This window comes from Tursiops truncatus, chromosome 3, assembly GCF_011762595.2.
Source record: "Tursiops truncatus isolate mTurTru1 chromosome 3, mTurTru1.mat.Y, whole genome shotgun sequence".
Taxonomy (NCBI): domain Eukaryota; kingdom Metazoa; phylum Chordata; class Mammalia; order Artiodactyla; family Delphinidae; genus Tursiops; species Tursiops truncatus.
This window is the reverse complement of record NC_047036.1, coordinates 159,583,928-159,596,085: the sequence shown is the minus strand read 5'-3', so window position 1 is coordinate 159,596,085 and position 12,158 is coordinate 159,583,928. Positions and strand designations below refer to the sequence as shown.

Below are 12,158 nucleotides of genomic sequence, written 5' to 3'. Positions count from 1 at the left end.
GGGCAGTGTTGGGAGATCCAGGGGCCCTGAGGATGGACGGGGGTGGAGGCTCTGGGGTGGAGGGTGGGGTTGGGGGCCTGCACCTTCAGCAGTAGCTCCACGACGTCCATGTGCACCAGCCCCAGGACCGACTCCCCGTTGATGTGGGTGATGAGGTCCCCGGCCCGCAGGCCTGCCTCCTGGGCAGGGCTTCCCTCCTCCACACTCTGGGGGTGGGGGCAGATAGCGGGGTCAGTGCCCTGGGCCCCAGAGCTAGAGACCCCAGCCCAGCTGAGTCAGCTACAGGCCCCCAGCAAGCTGCTGCCTTTCACACTGCCCGGTTTCCCAGAACTTTCAGAGACCAGTAGGGAGGGGACAGGTCCTGGGCTGGGGGAGAGAGAACAAAACACTGTACGGGAGCTTTGTGCCCCCTTGAGGTCTCCATCCCTCTTGCCCAGTCCTCTCCCCATAACTGACAAGGACCATTAAGACACAGGTGGCATCAGTTCCCTGCCCTGGGCTCCAAAACCTCATAGGCAATGAGTACTCGCTTGCTTTCCAAGACTAACAAATGCAGCTCCAAAAGGGAAGCGCCTTGCCAGGGCAGAGCTGGAACTCAAACCAGGTCTGGCTGTTCCCGCCCATCCCAGGGCCAACTCACCCACACGACATGGTGCACGGTGTAGATGTCACTGTCACCCATGTAGACGCGGATTGCCCGCAGGCTGAAGCCATACTTCTTGCCCGAGCTGTGGATGACAATGGGGGGCCGCAGGCTGCCACACACGGGGGAAGGGTCTCGGCTTGGAGAGGAGTCGCGGGACGACGGGTTTGAGGACAGCGAGCGTGGGGACAGGGGGCTCATGAGGGGGCCGCCGCTACCGTCATCTGCAGGGACGAGGTTCAGGGAGGGGGGTCACTCCCTTGTGGGTCCCCTCACAAGGCACCTTCCCCTCCCTCCACACCGATCAGTCGGTTTGTTTCTGTTTTTGTTTTTTGGCCGCCCGGCACAGCATGTGGGATCTTAGTTCCCGGACCAGGGATCGAACCTGTGCCCCTGCTGTGGGAGCTCAGAGTCTTAACCACTGGACCACCAGGGAAGTCCCCACACTGATCACTCTGGCTGCTTTGCTGCCACTCCAATGCCCCAAACACCCTCCCCCTTCCCCTCCAGGCCTTTGCACATGTAGTGCCCGCTGCCAGGAATGCCAGTTCCCCAGCTGCTTCCTATCTCCTGGGCTCAGCCCCGAAGAGCAGCCCTGGGAGCTTTGTGCCTGGGGACACATCACCTGGAGGGACCCCCTCCATCTCCCGCTGGCCAAAGCAGCCCCTACTCCGTGGTTAAAATGGACATGGACAGACAAGCAAAGACGAGGCTGGGCCATGGGCGTCACCTGCCGTGATGATGAGCGACAGGGCAGACACTGAGGCTGACTTGGGCACGCGACCCCCGCTGGGGGAGGTCCTGGATTTCTCAGGGGCTGAGTCTCTCGGGCCCCCAAGGCGGCGGCCCCGGCCGGCATCCAGGGCCCTCGGCGTAGAGTGTCGTGCACCGGTGCTGTTGCTTCGTAGGCGCGCGTGGCTGAGGGCAGCTGTGTCAGCTACGGGGATCAGCAGGGTCGGGGGGTCAGTCTGCCCCTCCCCCATCTCACCACTTGGCCCTTCTGCCCACAGAAGGCAAAGCCCCTTCCTCCCTGGTCGGTGTGTACACAGTCCAGCCTCCTGGCCTTTGTTCAGGCATTCCCTCTTCCTGCACACCTTTCTTTCACTGCTCTCCCTGGGAAGCTCCACTCTTCAAGTCCCCTACTTCAAGAAGCCTTCCCCTCACCCCAGTCAGATTCCTAACTCCCACTCTTGGAGCTCCCCAGTTCAATTCCTCTCTCCCATCCTAATCCAATGAAGCTGGGGGGTATCACCCTCAGACTGAGGCCTTTGTTACACAAGTGAATGTTGTCTCTAGAGAACTCCTACTCATCCTTCAAAACCCATCTCAAATAGTCCCTCCTGTGGGAAACTCTCCATGACACCATCCCTCCCACCCTGGATTCCACCTACCAGAAAGGCTTGAGGGCTTGGGCAACACTGGGGTGGCTGCTGGGGGTGGGTCGGGCTCCCCGAGAATGAAGACGGGCCTTTTGGGGCCCACAGGAGCTGGGCCGACTCCCTCATCCTCTGATGAGAAGGCAAATTTGGGCATCGTGTCCAGGTTGATGGTGTTCAGGAAAGATGGGCTAGGGCCCCGCTCAGGCTGGGAAAAGGGTAAGTGGCAGGAGGAACCGGAGGATGTGCAGGACCTCAGCCTGTAGCAGGGAAGAGCCTGAGTCACACCTGCCAGGTGCCCTCACCCCAGGACACCCAGTCTCCCCTAGTGACCATACCTTAACTCTCAGCCTAGAGTCAGAGATAATTTGTAAATATAAGGTGAGTTCCCTCTGCCTGCTCTGTCCTCTGTGACTGCCCAGAGAACTCCTATTCAATTTTTAAAACCCAGCTTCCAACGCCCATCCTCTAGCAGACGTTGATTATTTCTGTGAGTTTGGACATTGAAAGATGAAAGGGACTTCATGAGCAAAGGGTATTCTGGGCAGAGGAAACAGCGCAAGCAAAAGCCTAGCAGTGTGATGGTACATGGCTGCTTTAGGTTTAGTGTGGTTAGGAATGCAAAGCCAAAGGGAGTGATGATAGGGGCCAGATTGGCAGGGGTCTGACAGGCTGGCCAATATGTTTTACCCTTTTCTACTGGGCCACTGGGAAGCTCTTTCCAATGTTAAGACTTTGTGGCTCCACCTCTTAGCAGGTTTGGAAGCTGGACCTGCTTATACTCCCCAGCCCACCTACCGGACCTCGGTGGTGCTCAGCCGGCGCCCATAGTCCCCCTCACTGCTGCGCTCCCACCCTTCCTCCCGGTCCTCACTGAAGCTCCGTTCAGCAAAGGTTGGGGTGGGCTGGACGGCCAGGAACTCAGAGCTGCTGTAGACCTGGGAAGCAATTAAAAATAACAGTAACGGGACTTCCCTGGCAGTCCAGTGGTTAAGACTTCGCCTTCCAATGCAGGGGGTGTGGGTTCAATCCCTGGTCAGGGAGTTGAGATCCCACATGCCTTGCAGCCAAAAAACCAAAACATAAAACAGAAGCAATATCGAAACAAATTCAATAAAGACTTTAAAAAATGGTCCACATACGAAGGCGAGTTCTGGGCAGAGCTCTGGCCCCTGAGGCTTCTGAGGAGGAGCTGCTACCATCATGACAAGCATGGATTTCTGTACATGAGCCCCTTTGGCAAACTGGTGACACCTACAGACCTCTTCTCAGAGTAGTATTTTTTTTTTTTTTTTTTTTTTTTTTTGCGGTATGCGGGCCTCTCACTGCTGTGGCCTCTCCTGCTGCGGAGCACAGGCTCCGGATGCGCAGGCTCAGTGGCCATGGCTCACGGGCCCAGCCGCGCCGCGGCATGTGGGATCTTCCCAGACCGGGGCACGAACCCGTGTCCCCTGCATCGGCAGGCGGACTCTCAACCACTGCGCCACCTGGGAAGCCCTCAGAGTAGTATTTTTAAATGCATCAAATGAAATAGGTCAGGTTGCAAGTGAGGCTGATTATATTAAAATAATATTAGAATATTTTTTAAACCAGCAATATGGTACTATACGTGCCTCTTTAGTAATGCATTAAATAACAAGATCTAGCAGGTCTCATAAGTACCATAATTTTGAAGTAGTTTTGAACTTGAAAGATATTTTACAACGACTCCAGAGTGATGTGAAAAATCCATGATTTGTATTGGTGACAAAGTCAAGGTCATGCTAATATTACTGTGATTTGTTGCTTATATTACAATAGGAAAACATACCAAATTTCAGTTAGAGATTAGTGAAAATAAAGATGTAATTTATTCCCATGCAAGTTCACAAACCCTAGATTAAGAAGCCCTTCAATAAATTCAGATAGTACCTGAAAAAAAAAAAAAGGTCCACATCATAAAAAAAAAAACAGAAACAAAAAAACCGTAACAACAACCGCATTCGTGGGGGACGGCTTAGTTGAGTGTTTCCTACATGCCTGACACTTCCCTGAGTCACTTCCTCAGATGCTTACTTACCACATCTCTAAAGACGTACAGATTTTTTTTTTTTTTTTTTTTTGTGGTACGCGGGCCTCTCACTGCTGTGGCCTCTTGTTGCGGAGCACAAGCTCCGGACGCGCAGGCTCAGTGGCCACAGCTCACGGGCCCAGCCGCTCCGCGGCACGTGGGATCTTCCCGGACCGGGGCACGAACCCGTGTCCCCTGCATCGGCAGGCGGACTCTCAACCACCGCGCCACCAGGGAAGCCCAAGACGTAGAGTCTTTAGCCCACTGTACAGGTGGAGAAACTGAGGCTCAGAGCGGCCTGGCTACCAAGGGGCCACAGCTGGGGTTTCCTGCCTGGGGCCCAGACCCATAAGCAGTGCAGGTTTTTAAATCAAATTATAAACAAAGGAAGGAACTCAAGTTAAGCTGATGAGACTATAATATAACACCCAGCATAGCAGATCTATTTACAATTGCCCCAAAGTGGAAACAACCCAAACGTCCATCAACTGATGAGTGGATCAAACAAAATATGGTCCAACCACACAATGGAATATCATTCAGCCATAACAAGGAATGAAGCACTGACACATGCTACCATGTGGATCGACCTTAAGAAGCCAGACGCGGGGAATTCCCCAGGGGTCCCACATAGCGTATGATTCTATGTATGTGAAATGTCCAGAACAGGGAAATGCATAGAGACAGAAAGCAGATGAGTGGTTGCCGGGGAGCGGGGGAAGGGGAAACGAGGAGTGACTGCAGCCGGGTACAAGGTTGCCCTTTGGGGATGATGGAAATGTTGTGGAACTAGATACAGGTGACGGTTGCACAACATTGCGAATGTACTAAATGTCACTGAATTGTATGTACAGTTTAAAATAGCTAAAATAGTCTATTTTACGTTACATGTATTTCACTACAATAAAAAAAAGAAAAAAAACTCCCAAACATCTTGCCCTGTTTCCTGAGCACTAGCTACATCCAGGGCCCAGGCTCACCTTGCTGAACCGGTGGGAACAGGATGAGAACTGGGGGATCTCCGTGGATGACTCCTCATCATTCGTCTCGTCATCTTCAGAGCCCAGGTGACGGTAACGCTCTGAGCGCGCTGCGGGAGGGAAAGGCATGTGCAGCCCACCTGATGCTGGGGGAGGTGGACACAGGGGCTGTGGGGTGATGTGGAGAGGGCCTCCCAGGTCGGGAGACACTGTCAGGGCAAAGGCTTTGTGGTGGGACCAGGCTTGGTATGTTTAAGGACCAGAGGAGGCTTGGGCGGCAGATTTAGTATCTGGGAATAAATCCCAGTTGTGTTCCTAAAAGCTGTGGGACTGGGGATGGGCATTCTTGTGTCTCAGTTTCCTCACCCTTAAGATGGGTTACCCAGAGTTAGGTAAAATTGTGCCTCTCAAACATAAAGGATGTCCCTCATCTTACAGAAAAGGAAACAGATGCTCAGAGAGGACCTCTGACATGCCCAAGATCACACATCAAGTTCTGGAGGAGGTACTGGAAGCCGGGGGCGTTTACTCTGTGTTTGGCCAGAGCCCCGAGTGGGGAGAAGGAGATTTGTCTGAGCTCACCTCAAGTGCTCGAGGGGACCCCTCCACCAAAGCTGAGCGAGGCACCCCACCCTCCTGTATGGCAGGCAGGGCTCCATGCCTGGTCAGGGCTGACACTCAGGAGGCTGAACCTGCTGGGGGACCCCCAGGCAAGGGCTGCCACATGCAGTGCCTTGGTTTCCCCTCCCGCAACCCAAGGTGGTGCGACAGCCTCCTGAGCTCAGACGCATAGGAAATCCAGGCAGGGGGGCAGCCAGCAGACATGCCCCAGCTTCTTGGAAAGCTCAGGAAGTTGGAAGCTCCAGGCCCAAGGTGAGGCACCAAGCTGGGGTGGAGACCCTGTTAGACACCCCTCACCACCCCAGGAGATCGTGGGACAGCACAGCCCACCTCCTGGACCCCTGCTTACTGTCGAAGTAGCTGGTGTCGTCCTCAGCTTCAAGCTGCGGCACAAACTCGGCCTTGTGTCGCAGAAGCCCCGCCCAGTCCAGTGTCCAGAAGAAGGGGTGCTGCTTTACTTCGTGGGTGCCTCCTGCAGACATGCCTGGCTGAGCCCTGCTGGTCCCCACCCCCCATGGCCCCCTGGGCCAATTATGAACCCAAACTTGGCCAACACAGAACCAGAAAGATGAGAGGGGAAACGAGCCATCCTTTAAGAGCCCATAGGGGAACCAAGCTAGGGCTAGAACCCAGGCCCTGCTCTTCCCTCTGCTGGACTCTGAGATCCCATCACCTGGAGAAACCCCAGAACCTTAGGAGGGGGCTTTTTCCACATGTTTCTACCCCACGGAGCAGAGCTGACTGCATGAAGCAGAGCTGACTGTATCCTGTTCCCCAACCTCAGCCCCCATAGTCCTCTCCAGTGGCCAAGCTTCATCCTGACTGTGATCTGTAGTGGCCACATAATGGGTGGCTGCATGAATATTAAATAGTCCCTTAATCAATATTTTGGTGGCTGGGGAAACTTGGGACAGTGGGATCCACTGGGCTGGGCCTTGGGGACCGTAAGACACAGCCCATGGCAACCTGGCAGGCTCATACACACAGCCTCAGTGCCCCTTGTCTGAACCAGACCCAGCTACCTGCTACTCTTCAAAATCTTATGCTAGTTCTTGGTGAGCTCCTATGCATCCGTCAAAACCCCAGTTTCAAGTCCCCCTCCTCTATGCAGCCTCTCAAATAGAGCTCTTGTTTACCCCAGCCCCCATCCCACCCACCTGGGCCTCACCCACACCTACGTACCAGTGCCCAGACGGTCCAGGGGGCTCTGTCGGAGCAGCCTGGTGATGAGGTCCTGGGCGTCAGCTGGAAGGGCTTCGTCCCCCTCTGGCCACATGATCTCATCTAAAATGAGAGGAGGGAATGAGGGACTGGGGATAGCGCTTCCTAGCACCTCCTACCACCTCCCCTTTCTATGCTCCCAGCCATCAGCCTCCTCTGCTCCTTCAGCATACCAGGCTTGGTCCCATACAGCCTTTGTTCTGGCTGTGCCCTCTGCCCTGAGCACCTTCCCTTCATCCATCTCTGTGACTCCCTCTCGCTCCTTTAAGTCTTTGCCCACACGTCACCCAGTGTGGCCCTGCATGACTCTCTATTTAATATAGCACCCCTGCACCCGCCCCCCGCCCCCTCCCTTCTCCCTGCTTCCTTCCCTCCTCAGCATTTTTTGCCTCTGATTGCTCCATAATTTGCTTATTTATCTCCCTTACTGTCCCTCTCGCCCTTGGCTGTGTCCCCAGGGCTCAGCTGGGGCCGGGCACGCCATAGGTGCCCAATCCACAAGTGGGCCTGCTCCCCTCCCCGGCAAAGGCAGGGGGGACCACCGACCGGAGCCAAAGTGGGGCTGAGACTTAAACCTGGGGCGACAGGGCAGGGGGAACGCACCACTGACCACCTGGCCAAAGAGTTCCTCAGGGGTATCTCCGAAGAATGGCACACAGCCCACCAAGAATTCGTAGAGGACGACGCCCATGGCCCACCAGTCCACTGGCTTCCCGTAGCCCTGGCGGAAGATCACCTCGGGGGCAATGTACTCAGGCGTCCCGCATACCTGGGCCAGGTGGGACAGGGAAATGAAAGACCGCCCCCAGCCAGGGAAGAAAGTATGGGTAGAATTACAGGGATAGTTTCTTTTCTCCTTTTTGCTGCAAAGTCTCCCCATGTCCTGGGCTCAGGCTTCGGGCAGAGGGAGGCAGCCCCGCCCACCTGCTTGTCCACGAACTCCCGAGTGTCCTTCTCGATGTGGCCCTCGTAGAGGTTGGTGGCCATACTCATGAGCCCGATCTTAGACAGGCCGAAGTCAGTTAGCTTGATGTGGCCGAGCGAGGTGATGAGCAGGCTGTGGGCAGGCGGGTGGTGCGCTCAGGGCTGGGGGGCCCGAGGTGCCTGGCTGCTCCCGCCCCCTCGCCCCCCCCCAGAACTTGGTCCTACAGGAGGCGGCCCGACCCCTCCATGGATCAGAAAGCACTGCCTGTGTATGATCACATTATTGAAAGAAGCAGCGGGTCTTGGGCAATATTACAAATTTGGCAAACATCTCTGTGCACCAACTGGGTGCATCTGGTGTTGCTCTTGAGCACCTACTGTATACTCCGCTGTGCAAACGTTAAGTTCCTGAGAATCACAGCACGTCCCCACTGGGCATGAAAACGTTTCGTGAACACCTCCTGGGGGGGATCTACAGCTTATTCTTGTACGTGCATCCATGATTTTAACAAACTGAATACTTTGTAAGCACCTGTTGTTAAGTGAACATGTCTTTAGCACCTGCTGTGTACAGAAATATTTGTGCCTCTCACGGGCGCACCAGTTTTTTAAAACTTACACACCTACCATGTATGCTGCTGTTCATGTTCTCCTGCAAGCTTAAGGATATGAATATTTTAAGTGATAAAATGATATGCGCCAGCTTTATTTTATAAAGTCACATTTTCACGCACCTCCGGGGGACATCTGCCCATTTAAAAATAAATTTCTGGGGACTTCTGTGGTGGTCCAGTGGTTAAGACTCAGAGCTCTCAATGCAGGTGGCCCAGGTTCGATCCCTGGTCAGGGAACTAGATCCCACATGCGTGTCGCAACTAAGGAGCCGGCGGGCCGAAACTAAGGAGCCCACCTGCCGCAACTAAGACCCAGTGCAACCAAATAAATATTTTAAAAAGTAAAAAATAAATAAATAAAAGAAAAAGGGGGAATTTGGACACAGACACACACACAGGAGGAGCACCACAGCCTAGGGACTACCAGAAACCTAGAGAAAGGCCTGGAACACATCCTTCCCCATCACCTTCAGAGGGAGCGCGGCCCTGCCGACACCTTGACCTTGGACTTCTGGCCTCCAGAACTGTGAGAATAAATTTCTGTTGTTTAAGCCCCCGAGGCTGTGGTACTTTGTTAGGGCAACCCTAGCAAACAAATGTACCTTCTCCTGACTCGGGGTGTATTTGAAATTTTCCGAAGCGAAGAGGAAAAAATATTTTTCTCGAGCACCTACTGTGTGGGCCTATCCCTCCCTGAACCCTCCAGGACTGTACCTTCCCACACCGTTTTTCAGATGAGGGTCCTGAGCTTGGGAGGGGCAGGCCCTGCCTTGGGGACACTTGGAAGATCCCACTCCAGGATGATCCCACAGAGGCCCAATGGGCAAGCAAGCAGCCTTAGAGCGTCGAGCACAGAGGCCCAGGTACACAGCAGATGTCAACACACATCTGCTTTGTTTTCTAAGCCACTCGCAAACAAGATGCCCTGAAAACATGCAGGGCTCTTAAGGCCCTGAAAACACGCAGGGCTCTTCACGCCTCCACACGGCAAGTACCTCCATTGGAAAGGGACCCATATCCCTGGCACACAGTAGGTGATCAATGCATGCTGACCTCAACATAAAAACTTTATAAAAAGATAGCTGCAGTGTTCGGGGACTGACACACAGTCATTGCCTAATAACTGTGGTTCTGATCACCTTTCCACAGCTGGTGCCCAGTAAATACACGCCAGCTAAAAAATGTGCTTTATAAACTCAAAAAGGTCATCAGTGTGCGAGAAGTTAGTTATACCGCCGTCTGGGTTCCTTAAAACGGTGAGCACAGGCGCAGGTATACAGCAGGTGCCAAATACAGGTGCTTTGTTTTCTAAGCCACTTGCAAACTACAAGATGCCCTGAAAACATGCAGATTCTTAACGCTTATGTCCACACCTCCACATGGCAAGTACCTGAGAAACTCATACTTCTTGCCTGGTATCCAAAGGGCACTTGATGAAAGAGCAGCCCTTTCCTCTGTACACAGGAGGTGCTCAACTAATGTACGGAAGAGTGCTTTGAAAATTATGAAAGGGTTACAAAGCATGAGGGATTATTTACACTCACACTTGCGTTTTTCAGTCACCCAGAGAGCACCGGGCACTCAGTAGGTGGCTACTAGAAACTAGGATAAAATAAACACTCTAGGACTCTCTTTCTTCCCTGCACTAACACACAGCAGAAGCTCAAGACATGCAGTCCCTTTCTCTACACATAAGGTCTTGCAAAGTGCATGTCCCTGCTCTTTGTATATAGCTGGTGCCTCATAAGTGCATGTTCACTTCCCTTGTGTGGCAGCAGCTCTGTGAGTGCATGGTCCCTTCCCCTGTCCAGTCTGTGCCCCCTCACTTTGCCTGGCCAGCACCTCGATAAGTGCACTGTCCTTCCCCTGCACACAGCAGGCGCCTATTAAATACCTGCTCTCTTCAGTACACACCAGGTGCTCAACATTGCCAAGATCCCTGCTTTCTACCAGCAGGGGGCCCTTGATGCCAGGAGAATCTAGGTGGTGGGGCTCCTGAGCAGTCTCAGACCCACTCAGAGGCCCCGCCCCCAGGCTACTCTGAGCCCCGCCCCCTGAGAGCCAGGCCCACTCACTTGTCTGGCTTGAGGTCCCTGTGCACGATGCCATAGTTGTGCAGGTACTCCAGCGCGAGCACCGTCTCAGCGAAGTACATGCGGGCCATATCCACGGGCAGCGGGCCCATGTTCTTTAGGAGCGTGGCACAGTCGCCGCCTGCAGAGGGGTGGACGTGCTCACAGAGGCCCTCGGCTCTACAGCCGTGCCCAGATTTGTGCCTATGTGCCCTCCCCACCTTCTGGAAAGTGTCTCCAATCTGTCCTGAATTGGGGTGGGGACCTGGGAGGTGCGGGAGGATAGGCAGACCCTGCCTTCTCATTTTCCCCTGGCAGGGCAGCAGCTCTGTTAAGTGCACAGTCCCTTCCCCTGTACACAGCTGGTGCCTCCTAAGTGCATGCTTCCTCTGCTCACCCGGCAGCCGCTTGGTTAAATGCATGTCCTGCACTTACCTGAAGGCCCTGCTCATTCCTGAACTGCAAACCTGATCCCACAACTCCTCACCCTGGCCCCCAACCCCCCTAGTCCTTCTGACGCACGCCTCCCTCCCTTCGCTGCTCTAGCCTCTAGGCCCTTGCCCACCAGTCCCTCCTGCCTAGGCTGTCCATCCTACCCCTATACCCTAGGGTCCTGCCCTCACACTTCTCTTTGGGATCCCCCAGTTCCAACTCCCTGAGGCTGGGTCCCCCACCACAGACTGAGGGCCCCCCAAGGCAGGCTGGGACCCCATGGAGGACAGAGCAGACTGCGGGCTTGATCAAAGGAGGGATAAGGTATTCCTTCTGGATCAGGAGTAAGCTCTCCATTGCTCTGGAGGCATGCAAGCCCCAGTGACCGCACCTTCCACATACTCCATAACCATGCAGAGGTGGCGCCGGGTCTCGAACGAGCAGAACATGCTGACCACAAACGGGTTCTCAGCGAAGGTGAGGATGTCGCGCTCCACGAAGACCTGCTGGATCTGGTTGCGAAGGATCAGGTTCTGCTTGTTGATCTTCTTGATGGCAAAGCGCTGCCTCGTTTCCCGGTGCCGCACCAGGTAGACGGCCCTGGGGCGGGGCGGGGCGGGGTGGGGTGGGGGGGGAGCCGGGCTCGCTGAGGCCCGAGATCCAGGTCCCGGCAAGCACTGGGACCCGACCTGGGTCCAGAACCCAACCCGCTGTGCCTTTGCCTGCGCTGTGCCCTCCCTTCTCCCAAAGCGGCCACCCCGTGGGTTTAAGCCACTCTCCCTGGTGTCATATAAAGAGCCAAAGATGACCCCCTACGTTGTGTATTTCTTCACAGCCGACTGAGACCCGTTAGCTCAAAAGCCCCGCTGGCACACACTCAAATCGCTTTAACTACAAGTCAAATAAGCAGACTTTTAGCCGTTTAGAGCCTGCTGGTTTTGCATACCTTGTAGATAAGATAAACGCTGGGGCTATTAAAGACCCCAAGCCGCTCCTGCCCTGTGGAGCTCTGAGACCCAGAGAGCCCCCCACTGTGGACACAGAAGCCTCCTCTGCAAGCCCCCTTCCGTCCCAGACCCCACAACGGTCTTACGCTGTGAGGGACTCCTCCCCCCTCCCCCAAAGCAAATCCGTCAAAGCGGCACTTAAAGAATGCTTGGCGCACGCTACTGCCATCGTGTGGCCATCTTTTCCCTTGCTCAGTCCCCAGATTCCTAGAACCCCA

General features: G+C 54.6%; 1 protein-coding gene across 24 annotated transcripts in view; it reads right to left on the bottom strand.

Annotated features, from left to right (window-relative positions):
• Positions 1-12,158, bottom strand: part of MAST3 (microtubule associated serine/threonine kinase 3) — a 38,155-nt gene that overhangs the window by 4,002 nt on the left and 21,995 nt on the right. For 14 of the 24 annotated variants that reach the window (XM_033853938.2, XM_073803046.1, XM_073803048.1 and 11 more), the window contains 12 exons: positions 11,325-11,533; positions 10,505-10,643; positions 7,816-7,948; positions 7,495-7,660; positions 6,853-6,954; positions 6,020-6,142; positions 5,050-5,195; positions 2,818-2,957; positions 2,035-2,279; positions 1,374-1,580; positions 641-867; positions 84-206 (listed from right to left, as the gene is read on the bottom strand). In XM_033853938.2, the coding sequence (XP_033709829.1) occupies positions 84-206; positions 641-867; positions 1,374-1,580; positions 2,035-2,279; positions 2,818-2,957; positions 5,050-5,195; positions 6,020-6,142; positions 6,853-6,954; positions 7,495-7,660; positions 7,816-7,948; positions 10,505-10,643; positions 11,325-11,533 (1,960 nt within the window). The remainder of the gene's footprint in view (positions 1-83; positions 207-640; positions 868-1,373; positions 1,581-2,034; positions 2,280-2,817; positions 2,958-5,049; positions 5,196-6,019; positions 6,143-6,852; positions 6,955-7,494; positions 7,661-7,815; positions 7,949-10,504; positions 10,644-11,324; positions 11,534-12,158) is intronic. The other 10 variants (XM_073803050.1, XM_073803052.1, XM_073803051.1 and 7 more) reach the window with 1 other exon arrangement.